The following is a 24,911-nucleotide window of genomic DNA, read 5'->3' as shown; positions in this document are numbered from 1 at the left end:
GCCAAGGCTAAGCTTTCAAGTTTTTACTGTCAGTTGTTGAGAGCTTATATATAGGGTGTCAGTTGCTTATGGCAAGTCCTTTATTTAACCCCTGCAATAAAACCACAGCCCTGTAAAGCGAGTACTACATTATCATTATTATCCCCATTTTACAGGTGGGAAAACAGAGGCTCAGAGCAGTGTATGACTTGCCCAAGGTCGCAGAGCCATCAGGCCCCAAAGCGAGGTTTCCCTGATCCTGTAACCTGCTTGCCTGGCCAAGGTTCTGAATTGGCCCCCAGGCACGTGTACCTCTGGGGAATGTCTTTGATCTTGGGCCCGCTTGACCTGGGCATGCCTGGGTCCTAGGCAGGCGCCACACTGCAGCTTAAGCAGCCCAAGCCCATGGTCTGACCCACATCACCCACCTGCCCTGGGAGCTGCACTGAGAGAGTAGGATGGGCCGTGGGGCCACAGGCAGGAGACAGGGCAGCTGTTTGGGAGGGTTGAAGCTTTGTGTCTGGGGCCTGCCAACATGGGGGAGGAAGCTGGAAGAAGCCTTGCATCCCACCCAGGGAGTCTGCCTGTCCCTCTCTCCCTTTCTGTCTTTTCTGTCTTTGTCCCATGTCATCCTGTAACATGGGGTCCCCTGTCCCCTGTCCACCTCTCCCCCACCCCTTCCTGTCAGCCCACCTTTCCAGGCCTGTCTCTCCTGGCATCTTTCTCTCAATCTCTGCCTCCCACTTGCTCAGGCTCCCTATCCTCTCCCATCTCTGTCCCCATCTCTGTCCCTGTAGCCCAGCCTCTCCTTCGGGGCTTCCTCCTTTCCTCACCCTACACCCCTATACCTCTGCAGCCTCTGGGACATCTCCAGGAAATCTGGTGTGAAAACCACTGAAGCAATGCCCGGACTACCTGGCAAACAGGGTCTGCATTTCTGGGTTCAGATCCCAGAGCTGCTGCTGCATGAAAGTAACCTTGGTTGAGTCGTGTAACTTCACTTCTGCAAAATGGACCCAAAGTTACTTTCCTGGTGGGGATATTGTGAGACTTAGCTGCCACACATGTGACTTGCGGGGCACAGCATAGGTCCAAGCCAGGTCTCGCCTCCTGTAAGAGCTGTACTTACTGTGGCCAAGACCCTTCAGTCTTACTCCCTTGGTCCCCAGCACAACTCCAGGGTGGAGCACTATTGTGTCTGCTTTTTATACGAGGAAACCGAGGCACAGAGATGTTTGTAACACGTGCCCAAGCTCACACTGTTGGGAGGCGGTAGAGCTAGAACTCAAACCCAGACAGGCTGGTTCCCAGCTGTGCCATGTGTCATCATGATAGCGAGCATTTATAGGGCACCTGCTGTATGCCGGCACTTTACAAGAGTGATTTCAGTTAATTCTCATGACAGCCTCATCTAATAATGGCAGGGCGTTATTAAACCCATTTGACAGAGGAGAAAACTGAGGCTTGAGAACATGAAGTCATTGCTTGGGTCACACAGCCAGTAAGAGCACAAACAGCCTGACTCCCTGTCTACCTGACGCTCCAGAGCTGCCCCCTGGTCCGGCTCCCTCTCCTCACCCCACTTCCTCTGAGGAGCCCGAGGGCTGTGAGCCCTCCCTGAGTTTCATTGCAGAATGCCTAAGCCTTATGGGGTTTGGAGCCCAAGGTGAGGAAACTTCTGGCAAGTTCATTCTGAGATGTCTGACCTTTAGAGAAAGGCCCCAGGGGCAGGCCAGTGTGGCGAGCCCTGAGAAGTCTCAGTTCTAACCTCCCTCGCCCTGGCTTCTTTATTCTCTGGGTCTGCACTGGCGGGCGTTCTAGGCTTGCCTCTCCTGCTCTGGAAATGCACACACTGGGGCAGTGGCTCCACTGGCCCCAAACAATAGCCGGTGGGTGCCCTGGCAGGCCAGGGCTGTGGGGTTCTCAGGGAGGAGAGAGGGTGGGGCCACAGCAGCTGCCGATTCTAGCCCCTGCCCCCACCCTCACTGTCCCCTGGGGCTCCCCCCCCCACCCAAGGGTCAACCCATCCTGATGGTATTGTTTCTTTGAGCCTCACAACAGCTGTCTGAAGTGGACAAGGGCTGAAGGCAGTGCTTGTTATTGACTAGCCTCGTTTTACAGATGTGGCAACTGAGGCTCAGTGCAGGGGTGGCAAATGACCAGCTAGGAAGTGCATACGCCATTCACGTTGCTGCACGCTGCCGGATGCCTTCTACAGACCAGTACAGCAAACCCACAAGAATGGTCTCAATGACCTGCCTCTCAGATAAGGAAACCGGACTCAGGCAGGCTAAATCATTTTTCCAAGCCTCTGAGTGCAGAAGTGCCTGGGCTGTGGGATTTGAACCCCAAACTCTGGCTTTTTCCATGGCAGCCCGGCCTCCCTCCACCCCCTCCACTGTGACCTCCCCAGGCTCTCCCCTGGCGCAGGGGCTGCCAGGAACAGGCCAGGAGCAGGGCTCCATGGGCAAGACTTGGGGAGGCGGGATGAAGGCAGGCGGGACCCTCTGCCTCCTCCTCCTGGGATCCTGAGTGCCTCGAGCCTGTTCAGCCCCCGGGTACACCACTGACTGCCCCGTGCTCGTGTGTGCACGCGTGTGCCTGTGCAGCCTCTGTGTGTGTGAGTGTGTGATGTGGGCGAGGACACGGTCCGGAGCTTTCCTAGAAGGTTGTGTTGATGTGCGAGCGAAGCGTGTGTCTCTGGTTTAGCGTGCTTGGCTTTGCTTCAGTGCCTCCGAGCTTCCCTGAAGAGGGCTGTGGGCGCGCCTGAGCGTGTGTGTGTGAGCGTGCGCCTGCCCACAGAGGGCTTCATGGCCTTGTCTGGAGTCTATTTTTAGACTCCTCTTCCCTATGACCTATTTTTAGGGCCCCAGTTCCTTCAGACTAGAAGGTTGAAGCTCCAGAACACCCCACGTCTCCTCGTCCCACCCCTTACCCTGAAGCAGGGGTTCTCAGAAGAGGTTCTCTCGCCCTCTCTCTGGGTGGCTGGATTGTTGGGGGGCCCAGCCCTGGGGGAGGGCGGGGTTGTCCAGGGGGAGAAGGGCCAATGGGATGGGCAGAGACAATTCTACCTCTTGGTGCACCCCAGGCAGGGGTGTCAGTTTGGACGCACAGCACTGCTACTTGCTGGGAAGGCAATTCACCTTTCCAAGCCGCGGTGTTGCCATGTGTAAGTGGGGATCATTGTACTCCCTCGTAGGCCATTTGTGAGGATAAACGTGAAGCACTTAGCTCAGGCCTCAGCACCCAGTATGCGGAGGACCAGAAGGGCCCTGGTGGAGAGGAATCTGGGGATGGGGGTGCCCAGCGGGCGTCAGCCGGGCCTGGGCAGCTCTGAGCCAGCTGCAGAGAGTGGGCTGTCCCCAAACGCCCCTTTCCGTGTCTACCACACCTTTTGCACAGCCTGTTCAGCATTGCAGAGTGGAACCGGGCAGGCTTATCACAACCCTGAACCACCAGCCCTCGAGGGAAGACACGGGCAAGGAGAGGGGAACAGAGACAGTGGGTAGGAGCATGTCAGGCCCCTCTCTTGCTGGAAATGAAACCATCCGTTGTCATTACCAATATGTGCTAGATTTGAACCACATCAGCTAGTCAATGTAACAATAATGTTATAACTACATTAGCACAGGGAATGGCATGAATGACATTGATATTTACCATGAGCATGTGCCCTGCGGCGGCCCACTGTCATCCACAGTATAGAAATTGTCCTGTTGCTCTCTCCAGCAACCCAGCAGGGTAGGTAGCATAACCCCCATCCACGCCAAATCACCCTCGCAGAAAACTGAGGCTCAGGGAGGTTCAACGACTTACCTAAGCCACACAGCAAGGACTAGAACCTGGCTGTGTCCAAGCCCTGGCCCTGCTCTAGACGCTGTTCTCGGGCTGCCCCACGCTGGGCTGCTCCACACTGTGCCAGAATCGCGGCCCTCACTCCCTCCCGGCCCTGGCACTGGCCCCGGCACCAGCCCCACCAGGCCCAACACACACCCTTTAGGCTAATCCACACCCCAGACTCACTCACACACGCGAGAGACTGAGTGCGACCCGACAACCGGTGGCCTTGAAAAACCTCACCCGCAGGGATTCTGCACTGCTAACAGGTCTGGCCCTGGGGTTTCAAGGGCCTAATGTGCTGTGTAGCTCGGAGAGTAACCTTGGGCCTCAGTTTCCTTTCCTGCAAGGTGGGGAGAGGCCGACAGCCCTTGGAGCTTCAGCAGAGGCCACACCAGCTCAAGACTGGCCCTCTCCATTCCTCCTCCCCCTCCCTGCCCTGCCACTCTGGGCCATCACTAACCTGGCTTCGTCCCTGCAGAGCGAGGCCTGCTGGATGCTGCTTGTGGGTAGCCGCAGCAGGCCAGGGGTAGGGTCATGGGAGGTGAAGATGACGCTGAGACGCTGCAGAGATAGTCCTGCCCTGCTGGAGCCAGGGGAGCTCAGGGTGCCAGTCCCACCCTCAGCTGGCTGAGATCTGAGCACAGGCCAGGTCACTTCACCCCCAGCTTGCCCAGCCCCACCCCTGTGAATAATGCCAGTTGCTTCGTGGAACTCTGACTCTCTGGGGCTTTGATGATGGGGGGGATGGTGGCCCAAATAGAGGGGACAAGGAAGGGCTAAAGACCGAGCCAATTAGGCTTAGGGCATAGAAATGGTTAAACTGCTGGCAGGAGGTGCCTTCCCAACCCATCCTGTGCCATCCCCCAGCCCCGGGACCAGCCCTCCAGGTCTCCATACCCAACTGACTCTTGGGGTGCCCCTCCAGGCCCTGGCCAGGGCAGGGCTCCTTCCCATTCCACTCAACCACAACAATAATTAACCCCAGGAATCCCAGCAAATAAAGATCCCAATCACGGAAGGGAGGGGTCACCTCTGCCCCAGGATGGGGAACTCCAAACCCTGGCTCATCTGGCTGTACCCCGCCCCACTGCTGTTGCCTGAGTGGGCCCAGAGACACTCAGCCCATCAGGGTCTGGGAGGAGGGCACCACCTCCCAGTTCAGGTAACGTGTGGGAAGACTCACTGTCTTGGCTTTGGACCCGAGTCTCCACCATCTAATATATTTTAAAACCATTTATCTCTTCATTCTCCTGAGTCTGTTTTCCTAATCTTTCCATGCATCCATCCATTCATTTATTCACCAAATGCTTACTGAGCACCTACTATGTGCCAAGCACAGTGCGAGGCCCCAGGGAAGCAGTGCTGTCCACAGAACAGGAAGGATCTGCCTCTCTGCCGGCCCTGCCCTCTGCTCCTTCAGCCAGGCTGTTTGGACTCCCGCTAGTCCGTTCATCAGCTGTAAGTACCGAGCGCTGTGCGCAGGGCAGTGCGCAGGGCTTGATGGGTGGGTGGCGTGAGCTGGAGGGCGGGCAGGCTGGAAGTTATGGAGAAGGTTCAGGAAAACATAAGAGAGGTGTGTGCAGGGTCCTTGCCCTTCAGAAACTCACGGTGCGGTGGGCTTTGGGGGAGAGACGGGCTACACGGTCATTTACGCTACTTCCTCCTCCTGGGTGCAGAGGAAGGCCGCAGTTCCAAGTCTGCCTGTGGGCAGGGAGGGGCTGTAAGCCTGGGAGCTGCCTGACAGAGTGTGGCTGGAAGTGACGTGTGGCACTTCCAGTCCGGGTCCTAAAACCACCTCCCATGCCCTCCCTTCAACTCCCATGGCAATCACGGCAGCCTGCATTAGAGATGGCAGCGTCACAGATGCAAGGAGCTTGAATGCCCCAGTCTCCACTTGGAGGAGGACCACCCGGCCCACAGTGGACTTTGATGTGAGCAAGGTATAAACCTGAATTGTGTTTAGCCACCGAGACGTGGAGGTGGTTTGTTACGACAGCTAGTGTTACTTATCCTGCTGATACAGGCAGACACAGGAACTCCTTGAATCCTAGAGCTGGATCACAGTGTCCCAGAGAGCTCATTGCCAGGCAGGGTGTGACACCCGATGTCTAATGCCAGCTGATGGGGTATGAGGTCAGAGGAGGGAAAAGATAAACGGTGAAAGCTGGAGTGCCTGGCTTTCCAATAAAATTGATTGAACGAGTGAAATACACGAAAACACCGGGAGAGCTTTGTGGCGGTGGCTGAAGTCACCAGAAGCCCAGGTAGGGGGTAGGCATAGAAACAACTACCCTGGGGATACAGACCTAGAGGTGAGAAAGGGCCACACCTGTCCTTGGGTCAGAGGCCAGTAAGCAGCCACTGGTCCAAGCAGGAGAGTAGTTGGAGCTACAGCTGGAACTTGGGGGCCCTCAAAGGCCAAGCTGAGCCATTTAGACCTTAAGCTGTAGACTACTATAGCCTACGGTCTAGAAGACCTTATGTTTGTGAGAAGTTTGGAACGGTCTCCAAAGTGGGTGTGCACAACAATCTATCGGGGTGTGGGAAGACAACAGTAAAACTCCCTTTAATGTCTCACCCCTTTAAATGTCTGTTTTTAGTGTATATGAAGATACTAAGGCTCAGAGAGGTTGAGTAACTCACCCAAGGTCACACAGGTAGTAACTGTGCCTGACTCCAGAGCCTAGCTGTGCTCTTCACATATGCTGAGTCTTGTGCAGACAGGTGGGGTGTTAAGTTGGGGCAGAGGCAGGTCTAGGGGAGAGTGGCCAGGAGAGTAGGCAGCCCTCAGCCCTGGCTGTCTCTGCCATTGCTGGCAGAGGTTGAAGAACCTGCCCAGGCCTGTTCATTAGGCCCTCCAGAGCCTGTTGAAAGAAGCTAAGCAGAGAGCCCAGATGGGTGGAGGCCTGCTGGCCAGCCACCCAAAGCCTCTCATCCCAGGCTTGGACAGTTCGCCCACGCACGCTCAGCTGCCAACCCCATGGCCAAGGGGACCGACAGGCTGGCCCTGCCACCTTCCCACACTCCACTGTGCTGGGTTTAGGGGTGATTTTACCTTCTGATTTATACCCCTAGGAAAACTACTACCAGTTTAAAAAATAAAATTGTCACATGCCTGTAGTCCCAGCTACTCGGGAGGCTGAGGCAGGAAGGTCACTTGAGCCCAGGAGTTAGAGGTTGCTGTGAGCTAGGCTGATGCCATGGCACTCACTCTAGCCCAGGCAACAGAGCGAGACTCTGTCTCAAAAAAAAAAAAATAATTAAAATAGTTTTAATTAGGATATTACATACAGACAGAAACATGCACATATCACAACAGTACAACAGGCTGAAGTTTTACAGTCTGCACACACTCAAGGGTAACTAGAACCCAGATAAAGAAACAAAACATTTACCAGCCCCCAGGCACCTACCAGTCTCTACCCTACCGGTAAAAGCCACCCTAACTTCTAACACCATAGGTTAGTTTTGCCTGTTCTTGAACTTTATATAAATGGAATCGTCCAGTCTGCGCTCTTTTGTGTCTAGTTTGGGCTGTGTGGTATTGCACGGCACTCATGTACTACACTTTATTTATCCGTCATACTGTTGGTGGACGTGTGCGTTGTCCCCAGTTTTGGCCCATTTTGAGTATTGCTGATGCACGTGTTTCTGCAGGTTTCTTTGCCTTTCTGTCGAGTACTTACCTAGAGTGCCCATGTGTTCCACTTAAATAAAGCTCTTTCCATTTTAAAAGAAAATCTTCCTTGCTGTTCTGTTTTTGCTTTAATCAACTTTATTGAGGTATAATTAAATATAATAAAATGCACCCATTGTAAGAGTGCAGATTGATGACTTTTGATAAATGTATGCACACCACCATAATTAAGATACGGGACATTCCATCTTCCCAGAAGGCTTCCTCATGCCCCTTTGCAATTACTGTCTCCACCTGCCCCACCCCAGGCAAATACTGATTTGGTTTCTAGCACTATATATTAGTTTTGCCTGTTTTTGAGCTTCCTATAATTGGAACCCTACAGTAAGCACTTGTTTGTGTCTGGCTCCTTTCCCTCAGCTTACCATCTGCGAGACTGCATCCATCAGTTCGTCTGCATTGTTGCTTGCAAAAGTACCTCCTTCTGATTCTATACATTTTAAGAATGTATCACTGTTTATCCGTTTTCCTGTTGATGGACATTGAGGCTGAGTCCAGTTTGGCTATGACAAATAACGCTGCCGTAATCATTCAGGTACAAGACTTTGTGTGGACATGTGTTTTCCTTCCTGTTGGGTAAATACCTGGGAGCTGAATTGCTAGGTGCATTAGGTATATATTTAACCTTATAAGAAACTGCCAAACTGTTTTCCAAAGGGCTTGCACCATTTCACACCTTCATCAACAATGAAGGCAAAGCCAGTTGCTCCACATCCTCACCAATGCTTAGTCTCGTCTATTTTTTTTTTTTTTTTGAGACAGTCTTGCTCTGTTGCCAGGGCTAGAGTGCTGTAGCATCATCATAGCTCGCTGCAACTAAAACTCGTGGGCTCAAGTGATCCTCCTGCCTCAGCCTTCCGAGTAGCTGGGACTACAGGCGTGTGCCACCATGCCTGGCTAATTTTTTCTATTTTTAGCAGAGATGGGGTCTCGCTCTTGTTCAGGCTGGTCTTGAGCTCCTGACCTCAAGTGATCCTCCTACCTTGGCCTCCCAGAGTGCTAGGATTACAGGCGTGAGCCACCATGCCCAGCCTTGCCTGTCCGTTTAATGCTAGCCATGCTAGTGGCTCTGTAGGGCTATCTAATTGGAGTTTTAATTTGCATTTCCCTAAAGACTAATGATGGGGAGCATCTTTTCATGTGCTTCTTGCCTGTTTGTGCATTTTCTTTGGTCAACTGTCTATTCAAGTCTTCCTTATTTTGTTACCCTCGTCATCCATTCCACAGCCCCTCCCTCTGCCATCTGTACCCTCAGTGCCTTCCTGTTTGAGGTCCTGAAACAGTCTCCAAACTGTCCACCCTCACTCCAGCGGCTACTCCACTGTGCCAGACAGACCCTCCTAAACAGCACACTACACAAGTCACTCCCCTGCTCTAAAAGCTGCTGTGGCTCCCCAAGTCTGCGGGGGCAAGACCCAACTTCCCAGTCTGCCTTCGGGGCACCTCCAGCCCCTCGTGCCACCTGTCTTTCTCTCCTGCCTTCCCTTGACTTTCCTACCAATCTCCCAGACTCCACTCCTGCCCTATGCATTGAGGACCCAGAATACCTTGTTCCCCTCCTCCTCGCCCAGGTTTAATTCTGTTCTACATCAAGTCTGCATCTCTCCAGGGAGGCTGCCAGCCAGCCTCACCCCACGGGGATTCCTGGCTCCTCTAATGTGTGTTGTCTCCTGTCTGTCACTCAGCACTCTCCTGTCTGTCACTGCCTTCTCACAGTGCCACCTACATGTCTGGAGTAGCCAGGGCCCGGAGAGGGGCTTCTTGGAACTGGGAAGTTCCTGGTATATATAATAAAAGCAATGAAATTCCCTCCTCATAAAATAGTGTGTATTAATATGAAACATGCCTTAAAAATGATGCATGTCCCTTCCTTGAAAATTCTAGTGTGCCTGAGAGGGAGGGATTTGAGGATAGGGTGGGAAAGGGAGGGAGAAGGCCCTTCTCCCTTGTTTGTCTTAAGAATCTCCGATGTAGACAAAACACAACTGGATTTGGAGGCGATTTGAGTCCTGGATTTGAGTTCTAGTTCTGCCATTTAGTAACCGTGTGGTGCTGGGAAGATCAGCTCATCTCTTGGGGCCTCCATTGATTAAATGGGGACGATGATGTCTTCAATGCACAAAACCTAGTCAGAGTGTGAAAGTCAGCAGTAAAGTGGCAGTGACAACTGGTCTACGTTGTAGCCCCTTAGAACACCGACCGGGAAAGCACTCTTGCCTCTGACAAGGAACGGAAGAGAGAAACTTCTAAGAATTCATGAAGGCTGAAAGGTTCAAAGCCATTACAGTCCCTGACTCTTTCTCCCTCATATGTCCCCCTCCCCTTCTCCTTCTGGGGGGTCTCCTGCTGAAATTGCTGCTGTCCTTACCACATTAGACCTCTTTAGTTAAGGGGCTTAAATATGAAACCCAGGGACAGTAAAACAAAAAAGGAAAAACAGAAAGGGTCCTTGGAAGCAGAGAGGGAGTGGAGTGTGTGGGAGACAGTGGTCTATCCTCTGGGGACCAAGGTCAGCTCCAGCAGTGGGATGGGGGCCTGGGCGAAGGGGAAGGGGCCGTGACAGGGAGGCTCGGAGTCTCAGAGGGCTTGGTGGAAGCCCTGGCCCTGGGTTCAGACCTGGCACCCCTGAGGGGGTGGAATTGCAGAGGCCCCGCTGGTGTGTCTGCCCTTCCAGAATGGTGACCTCTGGACATGGTAACCCCACAGCTGTCCCCTCCTCGGGAACATTACTGGGCTGGAGAGTCGGCTCGTCATGGGTCACCCCTGCTAAAGTCAGACTCAGAGTGGACCCCACCACTCCCTAGCTCACCTGGGAGGAGTGAGGCCTTGAACTTTCTACCCCAGAAATTCCAAAATGTTTCTGTGCCAAGCTTGAGCAAAAGTGGCAGAATGAGGAAGGCCCTTGGACACCCAGCGTCCAGTGTGTTGGCTGAGACAACCAACACATGCTCGTGTCCTGTGCGGGGACTGCTGCTAAGTGCAACTAAGAGAAATGTTGGGGGGCGGGGCGGAATGCTCTGACACACTGGAGCAAGGTAAGGGACAGGGGACACAGGGGACAGAAGAGTTATTTGAGTTGGGCGGTCAGAGAAGGCCCTCAGGGTTCTCTCCTGGGGTCCCTGTGCCCCCAAGCCCCCTGTCCCTACCCCCGGGGCTGGTTCTTGCCCCAGGGTAGCTTCTCCACCGCCGCGCATCGCCCATCTCCCTGGTTCCTCCTGTGGCGGTTCTGCGACCTCCCGCCAGAGGGGAGCACCTGGGCGGTGTCCCCAGCCGGTGCGTGACTCCGCCCCGCCCGCCCCGCCCGCGCCGCAGACGCGCTCCGGTCTCCAGTCCTCCGCCGGCCTCCCGGCGTCCGGGCCCCCAGCGAGCCCATGGAGCCTGCCGAGCCCGCGGAGCCCGCTGAGCCCCCGGAGCCGGCGCGGGGCGCGGCCCGGGCCGAGACGCTGCTGCGGGAGTTGGAGGCGCTGGTCCAGGACGTGGTGCGCTCCAGCTCGTGGTGGGAGCGCCGCGGCGTGGACTGCACCATCCTGGCGCTCAGCCTCCTCGCCTTGCCTGCGGGTGAGGGCACGGGGACAGGGCGACAAGGGCCAGGCTGCGGGTGGGGGTGGGGTGCGGGCTCTGCCGACAGCACCGGGGGGCCAGAGGAGTGGAGCAGGCTGGTGGGTGCGGCACCCCTGTGTCCTTGGGGAGTGGGGCAGAGGAGGAGGGAGAAAGTGTGATGGCACAAAGGGTGATGGAAGGGGAAGTTGAGAGGGGTCAGGGAGCGGTGGGGAGGGATGAGGTCGCTGGGGAAGTGGGGGGGGGGACCGGGAATGGGGTGGGGAGTGAGGGAGGGGAGAGTCTCCCCTGGACCTCTCCTGGCCTGGAACCCCCTGACACCCGGGCCCCCCTCGCTGCTCTGGCCCAAGAGGGAAACCCAGGCAGACTCAGGACCATGGGAGTCTCTGCAGCAAGCTGGTGGGGATCCCTGCTTTGTCCCAAATCCTGTAGAGAGAGCCAACCTATCCCCCTCAGCCCATGGTGGGACCTGCCTGGAGCCTGCCTGCAGCAGCCCCCAGAGCTGGGCCCACTTTGGCCTGGGCTCCTGGGATGGGGGCTGAGGTGTTTGGGCCCAGATCTCCAGGAGCTGGAGAAAGACCCTGTCCCCTGTCCCCCTCCCCCATGCAGGGTTCCTGTGCCTGCGCTCGGAGAATGTGCTGGTCTTTGCCACCGGCATCACCATCTTGGGTGTGTGCCACTCCACGCTCACTGTCAAGGGCAGCCACCTGGCCACTCACGGTGCCCTCACGGACTCCAAACGCTGGAGTAAGATCTGGCTGCTCTTCTTCGTGGAGGTGAGCGTGGGAGAGGCGTGGGCCCCTGCTGGTACGGTGTGCGCAGCCTCGTCATTCTGTGCAGGCTTGCAGGTGTGTCCAGAGGTGTGGGTGCCCACGTGGGCAGGCAGCTGCAGCTGTTCCTCTGTGGAGCCAAGTGTGCAGTGTGCACTACAGGGCGTGTTTCTCTGTGTGTGTGCACTTCTCCAAGCCCTTGAGAGGGCATTTGCACCCAGCGGGTAGAGAACCGCACGAGGAGTATCTGAGTGTCTACCCAAGGCAATGGACTTGGCCTGGACGTGCCCACTTGCCTCTGTACCACTGGGCCAAGTGATGACAAGAGCCTCTTCCTCCCACTAGGATACTAGTGGCTGGCAGATCCTGTGGTGCGACTGTCTTGGCCCACAGCTACAACCCTTAGGGCCTCCAGGTTTTGCAATCAGGGTTTGAAATGTGAACCACAGACAGAAGGGGGCGGGGAAGGGGTCCAGTGTCAAAGTGTCCCAGCTCCTCATTATGCCTGTCTGATGCCTAACAATGGCTGAGCCATCCTGAGAAGCCCCCTACTCCCCCAGGCCTGCTCCAGGACGGGCCTCCACCCTCCTGACCCTTCCCTCGCTTCTTCCAGCGCCTCCCGGTTCTGCCTGGTGTTGCATCTCTGGGCAACGCCCAGGAAAGCAAAGGTTTCTGGCCAGGTTGCTTTGTCTCCTGACTGCTCTCCAAGCCTCTCCTGTTCTGCTACTCTGAAATTGCTCCCTCCTCCCTTGCAGGGGGACTGTCACCTGGCCACCCTAGTCCCTTATGGATAAATAGGAAAGCTGGTAGCAGAAACAGTCCTTTTCTTGCAGTGTCTGGTTATTACAACCAATTAACTCAATTATTAACTCTCTATAAAGTTACATAACTTTATATAACAATAAGCACACATGTAGTATAACTACACTATTACACCACGTTGGCTGAGTGGGGGAACCTTCCCACCTAACACCCCCTACCCGCTGCTCGCCCCTTCCCCGCCCTCCCAGCAGCACACGTTTCTAAAGTGTGAGGACGAGAGGAAGCAGCAGGCTCCAGATCCTCAGGGTTGGTTTCAAGACACTTCCTTTCCCAGGGAGCCCTGGGCATTGATCCCTACCAGACCCTGGGGCACAGGCCAGACCCTGGGGTCTGGGTCAGATGCCCACCAAGTTTGCAATCCCAGAGAGCAGCAGGGGTGACACTGGGCTGTGCTGGCTACGTGGGCAGTGTGGGAATACGGGACAGGGGCAGAACGAGTGAGCTCTGTTTGGATTTTTCAGAGCTGTACCGAGTGCCAGGAGCTGGGAGGCGGTGGAGGATGAGGAGCAGGTATTGAGAATTTTGGACTACTTGGTTGCAGGGGATTTATTGTGTAGAGATGACCTCGTGGTTCTCCAACTTTGGTGTGTAGCAGAGCCCTCTGGAGGCCCAGGCTTGTTGGAGAAGAGGACCTGGGCCACTGCATTTTTATCATGCTCCCCAGGGCGAATCTGATACCCCCCAAAGTGTGATACCCACACCGTAGCTATCATGTGTGCTGAGCCAAGGCAGGCAGCCAAGGGCGCCTCCTCTGAGAAGCCTTCCCAGGTCCCCCACTGGACAGCTCCACCCGACCCACAGCACATGGCCTACCCTACGAGACCCAGGCGGTGTCGGGGCTGGATCCTGCTTGCTGCACACCGTCTTGCCCCCGTGAGCCCCAGACCAGTGGCTTCATCCTTGCCTCTTTGTCTCTCCAGCTCCTGGTGAAGACCCGAGCTCTTGGTGGGTCAGCCATCAATATTTGTTGATGGTGACCCTGCAGTTGACTAGGGGTCAAGGTCCAGGGAAAAGCTGGCTGATAGAGGGTCCCATCCTAGAGGTCTGTGAGCCCCATTGAGGCTGGGGAGGGAAGGCTCGGCTCCTGCCCCATGAGTGACACCAGGCTGGTGTGCCACAGTGGGCTGTGGGGCAGGGCACAAGTAGTTTGTTCCTTGGGCCCTCGAGTAACCTATGTGGGATGCTTCTCAATTTGCTGCCCCATAGGTGAAGCTCTAGCTACCCTCCAGCTCCCAGGGTCGGGGAGAGGATGGCTCAGCCTCCCCAGCCTGGTTGGCATTGATGGGTGAGCACAGTCCTCAGGGCAGGTGTGCTCTTGTGTGCCAGGCAGGTGGGGACAGTGTCTGGGGCACAGCCTTTGGAACCACAAGCCTCCAGTTGGAATCCCAGCCCCACTGGCTGCCCTGACCTTGGTCAACTTAACTTTCCGTCTGTGTCAGTTTCCTTATCTAATGAGCAGGGGTGATGACTTCACTCCTTCAGGAAGCCCGCCTGTGGCTCAGATTTTGCTGTTGTTTGCTTTGTTCGTCATTGTTTTGTTTTGTTAACTGAAAGGTTGTGAAGCTCACAGAGATGTGGGTATGTTGGGGGTGGGTGTGGGGGGCTGTGTCCTCTGGGCCCCTGCATGGCACAGAGGACAAGTTCTTGCTGCCTAGGAGCAAGACTCTCTGACTCTCCTCTTCTCCCACGTCTTGGTGGCTTCTCCCTACCCTTCTCTCGCTGGGTCCCTATGCTCTTCCCAAACCTTGACCCTCAGGAGACACCATCATTGAGCAATATTTTACTCCTAGCCCTGGGTTGCTTTTGGTGTTCTGCAGTTCCACAGCTTTGGGCATCAGCTGAGTATCCTTGATTTTCCTGGGCACCAGCGTTTGCTGGGACTGTCTCAGGGTTGGCCAGCTTCAAGCTGGGGGTGGGACAAGGACCTCCCCTCCCGGACCCATGGGATCTGGGGGAGAGGCATACGGGATGGAGGGGTGCTTCCACTCCAGGCTGTTGTGTCTCTCCTACAGCATCCAAAGTCACATGCTGTCCCCCTCCGCACACCAGGTGAGCTTCCTCTGCAGACCCATTTCCGTTCTACAGGAGAAAGCTGCATCCCCCCTGGTAGCAAGACCCTCCCCCTCTCTCCTGCCCACTGATGACCCTGGCCTCACCCAGCAAGAGCACCTGCCCCTACCTGTCCTGGGACTGCCAGGTGTATTCTTGGGGACTGCGGGTGAAGGGTGCTGTTCCATGCTCAGATGGCCACAGGAAGGTGGGGGGGGAGGGAGACAGGCCACCATAGTTTAAGTCCTGAAGCTTGGGGAGGATTAACTCCTGAAATCAAAGGGCTTTAGGGCCTCTCCTGCATGTCACACACAATCCAAGATGCTCCCCTGAGTGGGAGGAAGCAGGCTGTGCCAGTCACTAAGCTCTTTGTTGTGTCTCAGCTTCAATTCTCCTACGTGAAGTCGGCTTCCTGCTGCAGGGGTGGAGCCTCAGCTGGCGAGCTCTGCCCTGGGGAGGGGTCCCCCAGGGAATACCACCTTCCTTCAGGTCCCCTGTGGGGGTGGAGACAGAGCTAAGAGCCTCCAGCCTCGCCATGATCCTGGAACGTTCTTTTCTCACACGAGTCCCGTGCGGCTGTGATCCTCCCGGCGTCTCTCTGCCCTCTCTGTGCTTGTCCCTCCACAGCCCAAGGGGTATTGTCTAAGTGCAACTATGCTTTCTTTTGTTTTTTATTTTTAAAATTTATTTATAGATCAAACTCAGATCTGTGGTACAAAATATACTTTTGTAAAACAAACTTTTTATTTTTTAAGATAATTATAGATTCATAGGACTTGCAAAAATAGGACAGAGAGGTCTGGTGTATCCTTCACCCATTTCCCCAAGAGTAATTTTTATATAAGTGTTGTTCAACATGGAAACCAAGGAAATCGGTGCAAGGGGTGTGTGTGTGGGGTCTCTGCCATTTTATTGCACGTGTAGATTCTCACAATGTGCTTTCAGGCAGCTGTGCACCCCCCACTCCCGCTCTGGTGTGGCTTCCTCAAGGGTAAGCCTGAGGACTCCAGGTGGGGTCTCATGACGATTCTGCTCCTGTGGGTCCCTAGAGACTGGCTCCAGGTGGCAAGGCCCCTGGAGGGTGGGTAGACGCCCTCCCCGGCCAGGGCCTAGCAGGGCTGGGGGCAGGTGCCCTGGAGCAGGCCCGGGTGGTCTGCGATGGCAGCTCAGAGTCTGAGCAGTGAAAAATGGTCCAGGTTCAACCACGGGTGTGTTGCCATCAGGGTGGCAGTGGGTGCCCTGCTGGAGAGGGAGACCTGCAGGGAGGCTGGTTTGCTGGGAGCTTTGGGGGCTGAGAAGGTGTTGGCCGAGGCTCTGACAGGTGAATCAGGGCTGGGCTGAGACTCGGTCCCACATCCTGAGTGATGCACCCAACACCATCCAACTGCTATTCCTGCTCCCATGGGTGCTGGGGACACAGTGGTGAATAAGACCCAGTTCCAGGGCTCCAGTTGGACCCCGATTCCCCAGGGGCCCAGAGTCAAGTGGGAAAGAGACATACATGAATGACATCAAAACAATGAAAAATCCTGGTCATTCTAGCTAACACTTGCTGTCTGCTTACTGTGTCCTTTCTGTGAATTCTCTATTTAACAGTCACACCTCCCTGTGAGGGTCGAGCTATTGTTACCCTCACTTTGCAGAAGACGAAACACTGATCTGGGAGGTTAAGTCACTTGTCCCAGCTGGCAGGTGGTGCCTCTGGGATTCAAACCTGGGCTGCCTGGGACCAGGGCAGGCAGAATGTGACGAGGGTATTGCCAGGGGTGGAGTGAAGGCTCTGAGCTCTCAGGGTGGGGAGTGGGTGGCAGGGAACCTGGGCAATGTCTGGAGACATTTTTGCCTATGAAGACTGGGGTGTGAGCGTGTGCTACTGGCAGCTAGTGGGTAGAGGCCAGGGATTCTGCTAAACGCCCTACAGTGCATAGGACAGCTCTTGAAACAAAAAATGCCCTGGTCCCAAATGTCAATCTTGCAGACCTGAGAGGCCCTGGGGACAGTTTCCAGAAGAGATGCTGCCAGGACAGGGCTGGCCAGGCTGGGAAGCAGGAAGGTGGTTTCAGACAGAGCAGATGTAGGGACAAAGGCTGTGGAATACAGCTCAGTGCCTGAGGGGCCAAGGAAATCTGGGGTCACTAGACTCCACTGGGGACCCTGGAGAAGGGGGCAAGGAGACCCGGGCCAGGCAGAGGAGCTGAGACTTTGTCCTGTGGCCAAAGGTAGCTGTCTAAGTTGGTACTTTTCAAAACTAATTTTTTTTTTGACTAGGCAATGTGTTTACATAATTCAGAATCCAAAATGTATGGGGAGAAGTCTCTGCCTGTCCCTTTCTGCAGTGCCGTGTTCCTCCCGAGAAAGGACAGATGGAGGTTATCGGTCTCTTCTGTGTCCTTCTCTAGTGTTTTCCTCTTTTATTTTTTAAACAGTACATTGCAGGATAAAAAAATGTCATCATAACATTATGATGCAATCAAAGTTGGGCGTTAACTAGGTCACCCTATGGATTTGGGGCAGATGAAGCAGGAGATAGGTCACTGGCTGTTGGTCCAGACCGGCTAAGAGATGGTGAGGACGGAAGGGCAGGGAGGGGTGCAGGGTGAGGGCGCAGGTGGAGGTCGTCTAGGTGGGATCCGGGCAAGGGGTGGGGGGAGGACTAGGAAGAGTCAAGGGTAAGGGTCAGTTTTCCAGCTCAGGGCCAGGGCCAGGGCCATGGTGGGGCCACTCCTAAGATGGGTGCAGGAGTGGCAGCAGCAGGCAGGGACAAGATGAGAAAGAGGGCTGTGGGACATCCCAGGGCAGTGTCCCTCTGGCAGGAGGGACTCTGGGCTGGAGTCTGCCCATCGTCTATTCCTCTTGCTGATTCCCGGGGAGCAGCCCCTTCACAGCTGCCTTCAGAGTGGGGGCCTCTGGGGCTCCGTGGACCTCAGCAATAGGTTTGACAAATATTAATAAAATATAAGATGCCCAGATACATTTGAAGTTCAGATAAACAACCAAATCTTTGTATACGTATATCCCAAATCCCACATGCACTTGTTATTTATCTGAAATTCGAATTGAACTGGGCTGCCTGTGTTTTTTATTTGCCGCGTCTGGCAGCGCTATCGGTGAGAATGCAAGTCCCTGAGTGTGAGTCCTCAGAGTACCGGCCAGGCTGTCGGGCAGGATCTGTGTGAATATAGTCATGTTTTGGCACCTTTGGGGTGAGAGAGGGACAGCAGTGAGGCTGCGGCCAGAGGAGCCCTTGAGTACCCTGCCTGGATGGGGCGGGCTCCATTTGGTCCTCGAGGAGCCTGTTGGATGGCTCTGATGGGGTTCTGTTCCCTTTCAATCTTGTCCCTGGCATCTCCGCAGGCCAGCGTGGTGCCCACCACCGTCCGGGGCCCCAGGATGCTTAAGGAAACAATCAACTGAATGAGAGAACAGATGACTGAAGGAGAGATCTTGTGGGCCCCGGACAGTCGGCTGAGATGTCCGGCAGAACTATCCTGATGCCCTGATGCCCCCCACGCCCCTCTGGCCACTTGGAGCCTGGATCCTGCTGGGAGATTGGGGCTCTTAAGTCTTCCTGAGGGACACAGAGGGTGATATCAAGAAGCAGCACCAACCTTGAGGCTTCTAGAACTTTCTCTGGGTGTGGATGTGAATCCTCTTGGGCAAGACCTTTAAATAATCCTTCTCAGAGGGACACTCCATTTTCCAACTAACTCAGCAGCATGTGGTCCTCCCCCACTGCCCTTGGGTTGGCGGGTGTTGGGTGTCGGGCGTTCGAGGTGCACTGCAATCCATCTTCCCCTTCTAGCCAACCCCATCCCTCTCTTCGCCTCTCAAGAGAGAACATCTAAATGGGAGTGAGAAGTCCAGAGTGTAGAAATAGCCTCAAATCTGTTCTTATTCACATAAAAGGCACATCGCACACAAACTGGCAGTGTGTGCTGAGTCACAAATCACATGTTGCGCACCTGACCGATAGCCATCCCCCCAGCATCCTCTGGCGAGACCCGCCCTCGGTGGGTTGCGTCATCTGAAGGCAAAGTGCCTCGTCCTGATTTCGTGGACGCCACAGAAATGCTGTCGTGGAATTAGCACTTACCTTCCCATCCTCTGCCTTCCCAGGGGCTCGTGCGGGATGGTTGGTTTGACTTGTCTTCCCATGCTTTTTGTAAAACTGTGCTTGTGCTCCTCGGTGTCCTGTAGATAGAACTCCGGCTACATCTTGGCTTCAGTTTCATTCCAAGGGACAGAGTGCGAAGACAATGCCATTCCATATTTTTCTTCTGCTTTTGCCTCTGCTGCTGGCCACAGAGTCTGGCTTCTTGTTTGGCTGCAGTAAGTGGCTCAGCTCAGGTTTCTTATGAGGAACTCGGAATCTGGGCGTTCCATCTAAATCCTGCCTCTGCCACCCACTTAGCTCGGTGTCCTGGGCCACTTGGCCTCTCTGTAGCTCAGTTTCTGCATCTGTGGACTGTGAATAATGACACTGCTGACCTCCTGGGTTTGGAAGCACGAAAAGTGCAGAACGCAGTGGGCACTCAGCAAAGGGTGGCCCACCAGCAAAGGGTGTCCTGCTGTCCTTACCTGGCTTGCAGTGACTGGTATTGAAACTTTCACGTTCTTCCAGAAATAGGCAGGCAGCAGCTTCAATAAAATTAGCAAAATCTGGCCTACATAAAATATCGGAAGAGGCTTATATCTGCATCTTCGTTTGCATAAATCTGCATAAGAAACACCTTAGCACCTCTTTTGCATTCTGGGATGACTGCTCTCCTAGGAGCCAGCAGCTCATGTGTGGCTGGTCTTGAGAGAATCCCGCACTGGGGAAGAGTCACCTCTAGGGAGAAGTTAGCTCTCACTGTGGCACTCCCCCCGCACCCCCACCTTGTAAGCCAGGGGTGGGGAAACTGAGGCCTCAAGGCCACACATCCACAGGCCCTTGACCAAATCCAAACTTTTAACAAAGGGATTTGTTCTGTAAAATTTGGATTCAGTCAAAAGGCTGTACTCAAGGATCCAGCAGGCCACATGTGGCCCCAAGGCCGGAGATTGTTCAGGAGATGGTGTCTCTTCACTCTCAGCCCACTCCTGCACCCCTCTCCTGGCTGCTAGGGACTCAGAACAAAGCAGTGCTATCAAGGTGCAGGGGTTTCTAAGGTAAACATGGAGAAAACAATTGCAATGATACCGGGAGCTTCACCTGCAGTGCATCCAATCCTGACAGCCTCTGAGACTCTTGGGTTGCCTAGGTGGTCACAGGCAGAGTGACACTCTGGGGGTCCAGCCTCCTACTCCCAAATGCTTTGCAGAGCCACGCTGAGTGGACACGGCTGTTTTGCCTGGCTGCCACTCCGTGGTCACGGATACCTGAGAGTTGATGGTCGAGGTTGATTAGATGGGGCTGTGAGGCAGGAAGGCCCTGGAAACACAGGGTCCGAGGAGTTGGGGCTCCCAAAGGTCCTGCTTTGCTCGACTGTGCCTGCCATGGACCCAGCCCCTCCTGGCTGCCTCCTCTAGGTATGCACGGCCTTCACTGCAGAGTGCGCCAAGCACGGACACGTCAAGATGCACCACGCCTACACCAACGTGGTGGGCCTGGGGGACTCAAGCACGTGGAGGCTGGCTTGCCTCAACCGCTACGTCTACATGTTCCTAGCTCCTCTCCTGCTCCCGATCCTGACCCCACTGGTGGCCATTGGTAAGTACCGTGAACACCTGGCCCCCTCCCCACCTGGCTTCGTGTAGGCCACTTGCGGAGGAAGCCAGAAGCCCCAAATTAAGACCCGATGGAAACTTTCTGAGACAGCTGGCAAGGTAGAAAGAGCCTCAGACCCAAGGCCAAGTCTGGCGCTGCCACTTGCTGGCTGGGGACAGTGGGCAGGTAACAGCTTCTCTGAGCCTCAGGCTCCATACCTGCTCCCCCGGGTTGCTGTGAAAGAAAATGAGCCCACAGATGTAAAAATGCTTTGTAGACGGCCACGCGTGATATCGCGTGTTGCAATGTTTGATGTCATCAGACCAATTTCATACCCTGGAAGGAGAAGGGGCTACGGGGCAGCCAGACCTGGGTTCAAATCCCAGGTCTTGACCTTGGTCAGGTTGCTTAATGTCTCTGTTTCTTCAGCTGTTCAACGTGGGAGCCCACGTTCAGGGCCGCTGTGGGTGGATGTTAACGGGACACACCCAGACGGCCCTCTGCGTTGGTGCCAGGAGCCAGCTCACGTGGACCTGAGCCTTGCCTGGCCCTCACTCTGTCTTTGTCCCTGGCAGCGCAGCTGAGGCAGGTGGAGCTGAGGACGGCTCTGCGGACGCTGGGCCTGATCTCCCTGGGCCTCTATTCCCAGTACTGGCTGCTCCTGAACGTGTCGGGCTTCAAGAGCCCCAGCTCTGCCCTGGTCTGCATGTTCCTCGTCAGGTCCCTGCTGGCCCACCCCTACCTCCACGTCAACATCTTCCAGGTGAGGCCTCCTAACCCGAGTGCTGGGCGGCCAAGGGGAGCGTTCTCCAGGTGTCTGCCTGCAGGCTGGAGCCAGGGCTGGGGGGAGAGAGGCCACCCGAGGAGGAGGCATCCCCCCTCACTCCAGCCACCCCCTACTGGGGTCATCACCGAGAGTTTTGGGTTCAGGTAAGGAGTTTTGCTCCTCCTCAACACTGGCCGGCATGATTTCATCCATGCACCATGCCCAGTGAGTGCCGCGGGGCAGGCAGATGACGGAGCTGGAGAGGGGAGGCCTTCATGCGAGGCCAAGGCCGAGCATTCAGTTTTGGTGCCATTTCCACAGGGACACGTCCCAGCTCCCCCTGCCCAGGGAAGGCCTCAGGCAGCGCATCCTGTACTTCACATGCCACAACTGCTGTTAATTACTTAATCCCATAATTGGGCCCCATCTGCTGGTCCTGTGAGAACACAAGCTCCTGGTTACCTCTGAGGTCCTAGGCCGAGGCCGGCGCCTGGCAGAAGAGGCACTTGTATATGTTCGTTGAATGAGAAGATACAAAAGAGGAACACAAACTTGATCTTGCACGATGAGTGGGAATTTGACTGGTGAAGAGAGCAGGAAGGGTCTCTCCAGGGTGAGGCGAGGGCACAGTGCCATGAGAGCAGGTGGTGGCCAGTCTCGGGCATTAGCACACCTGGGACTTTCATTGTGCAGATGGGCAGAGAGGTCCAGAGATGGGTGAGACTCAGTGTAGTGCACAGGCAGGGTGGGCATCGGAGCCGGGCCAGGAGCCCAGTCTGTGTGGGGGCTGGGGGCAGAAGAACCCACTGCGTAGTGCTAGGTGAGGACACCTGGGGTGGGGTGAGGGGAAGCGTCCAGGGCTGCCAGCTCAGACCCAGGGCGTTCTCACCTAGCTAACGCTAACCCGCGTGTCCGTCACAGCACATTGGGCTGCCCATGTTCTCCCTGGACCACAAGCCCCGACGGATTCACATGATGAGCCTGGGGGTGCTTAACCTGACCCGGCTGCCCCTGCTGGACTGGGCGTTCGGCCACTCGATCGTCAGCTGCCACGTGGAGCACCACCTCTTCCCCAGGCTCTCTGACAACATGTGCCTGAAGGTGGCTGAGGGCTGGGCTGGTGGCGGATGAAGGGACAGTCTGAGGGTGGAGAGGGGGAACCTTCAGGGTTCACCTGAACCCTGAGTCCCCCACCTGGCCTAGTTCGGGGCCACCTAGGAAGGGAGCGCAGTGTATAAGCAGCAGCGTGGGTTTCAGGTCAGAGACACCTGGGCTTCTCACTAGCAGCGTGACTCTGGACAAGTTAACTGAATGCCTCTGAGTCTCAGCTTCCTTTTCTGTAACATGGGAGTGAGCAGTGCTTCCGGTGACAGGCTCTGGGGATGAAATGCAGAAACAGATCTGACACGTCTGGCACATAGTAGGTGCTTGGTAGAAGGGAGCTCTGCTTTTCACCCCCCTGAGCCAAGGACTGTCACGCAGCTGGAGCCCTGGGGAGGATGTCAGGAGAAGCCCCGCCCTCCTTTGCCTTCTGGGAAGGGGGCAGGAAATCTCTGACCTTAGCCCCTCAGCTCCTCCAGAGTGTCATGGAACAAGGCAGACGCAGGCTGGGGTGGGTGGCGGGCCTCCCCACAGTCCCGGCTCATAGGCCCCACCTCCTGCCCGTCTTCCCTCAGGTGAAGCCCGTGGTGTCCCAGTTCCTCCATGAGAAACAGCTGCCCTACAACGAGGACTCGTACCTGGCTCGCTTCCGCCTGTTTCTCCGTCGATACGAGGAGTTCATGGTGCAGGCCCCGCCGATCACGGAGCTTGTGGGGCTGCAGTGAGGCTGGGCCCCTGCGGCCACCCCTTCCCTCCCTGGCCTGGCCAGCCCTCCTGCTTGGTGGCTGGTGGTGGACCTGGAGCATGGTGGCATTGGGCGGCAGTGGGGCAGGGGAGCTCGCACCCAGGGTCCAGGGGGCCCCCTGCCCTGATAGCATTCCTAGATTTCCAGGGGTGTCTGGGGGAAAGCAATAATGGTGGCTGGGGATCCTGGTCAGTGTGGAGCTCAGCCAGCTTCTTCATAGGACCAAACAGCCGACCCCTCATCCCGCCCCATCTGAGCCTCGGTAGGGCTAAGGGGGTGACAGGATGAGGAGGGATCTTGTGCAGGGGCCACCTGGGAGACAGGAGGGGGCACAGGCATAGAAGGGTCAGCCCCCTTGGCCGGAAGAGCCCCACACTGGCTTGGCCACCGCTGCTTCCTGTACCCTTTGAGTCACTGCCCACCAAGGTGCCCTCTCCCCAGGGACTTCAGGGTGAGCTTGCTTTTGGCAGGCGTGCCTAGCTGTCAGCCAAAGAAGGCTGGGAGGACACTGGCTCAGCAGTTCCCAAGGCCCACAGTGTCTGTGAGGTAAAAGTGAGTCTGTGTTTTGTGGGGAGAGGACTCCAGGGGAGAAAGTCCCTCAGGAACAGAGTTGGGGAAAGAGTATAAGTAGCTTTGAATGTGACCTTGGCTAGCTGTAGAAAAGTCTGCTTTGCTCTGTGGTGTTTAGAAGCAGTAAACCTGGGGAATTATCCACTGGGAGGGAGAATCCCTGGGGGGTAGCTGAGGCTGGGGAGGGTGATGGGAACAGGGTCTGGAGGATGGATGGCCTCAGAGAGGAGGGGAAGGAGGATGGGGTGCAGGGAGAGGAACTTGAGGTTAGCGCTGGGCTGGGTGAGGAAGGGTGGTCTGCAGCCTGGGAGTGAGGTGGGATGATAAGGGAACCATGGATGCCAGCCAGAGGAAGGGGCCAAGGCGCTGAGGGACACCACTGGGATTCAGCGCAAAGTGGGCAGAGTTAGAGACAGCTGGGAGCTGCCCCAGCTGGGGGCTGGACTAGGGGGCTGCAGGGAAGTCCCCAGGTGGAGACTGAGGGAGGGACAGAGGAGGAGGCCAGGCCTATGACAGGAGGTAGTTTAAAACAGAGCCTCTTGCCTCGGCACCACTGACATTTTATCTGGACAATTCTTTGTTGTTGGGGGCTGTCCTGTGCATCGTAGGGTGTTTAGCAGCATCCCTGGGTTCCACTTACTAGATGCTGGAAGCCAATGTCATGACAATCAAAAATGTCTCCAGACATTGCCAAATTGTCCCTGGTTGAGAACGCGCAAGTCATTCTCTGAGCGCATAATTATCTTGTTTTTCAGTTAAGTCCTTGGATGGGGTCAAGGGCATGCTGACCCTGATGATAGGGAGAAACTGCCAGCAAATGGGAACTCTCAGGATGATCGGAGTTCGATGACAGGTGAAGGCATTCTCTGAGCCCAGTCCTGTTGGAGAACCCATCACTGGTGTGGCCTTAGGCAGCTCTGCTCCCCACTTGTCCCCACTCTGCCTTCCTCTGCCAGAGACCACAGCTCCAGCTCTCACTAGTTGTGACACAGCTCCCTGCAGACCTGGGGTGGTAATGACTTCCAGCTATTGCTAGCCCAGGGGTGCTTCTCCATTGCCTTAACCCACACCTCAGTATAAAGTTACTTCATTAAACTCTCTTTAGTCACCCCTTTTGAGTGTGCCATCTGCTCCCTGCTCAGAGGCTGGCTGATAGAGCGTAATTTTGGATCCAAACAGCCCTTTTTGGATCCAAGTAGCCCTTTTGGACCAAGGCAGGCTTGGCAGCCTCCCCAGTCCACTGCTTTCCTATATGTTATTGCTGCTCTTTTGAAATGCATTAGCAGCTCAGAAATGGCCTAAAGGTCTAGGAGTGCAATTAATCA

General features: G+C 55.5%; 1 protein-coding gene across 1 annotated transcript; it reads left to right on the top strand.

Annotated features, from left to right (window-relative positions):
* The first annotated feature begins 10,508 nt into the window (after window positions 1-10,508).
* On the top strand, window positions 10,509-23,016 carry FADS6 (fatty acid desaturase 6). The gene is made up of 8 exons (XM_045527037.1): window positions 10,509-10,551; window positions 10,649-10,789; window positions 10,847-11,074; window positions 11,684-11,850; window positions 20,227-20,407; window positions 20,980-21,167; window positions 22,092-22,271; window positions 22,847-23,016. The coding sequence occupies exons 1-8, from the start codon at window positions 10,509-10,511 to the stop codon at window positions 22,994-22,996; spliced, it is 1,278 nt and encodes a 425-aa protein (XP_045382993.1). The 3' UTR covers window positions 22,997-23,016.
* The last annotated feature ends 1,895 nt before the right edge of the window (window positions 23,017-24,911 follow it).

Source organism: Lemur catta, chromosome 15, assembly GCF_020740605.2.
Source record: "Lemur catta isolate mLemCat1 chromosome 15, mLemCat1.pri, whole genome shotgun sequence".
Lineage (NCBI taxonomy): Eukaryota > Metazoa > Chordata > Mammalia > Primates > Lemuridae > Lemur > Lemur catta.
Note: the sequence above shows the minus strand (reverse complement) of the source record. Positions and strands in the feature narration are given on the sequence as shown.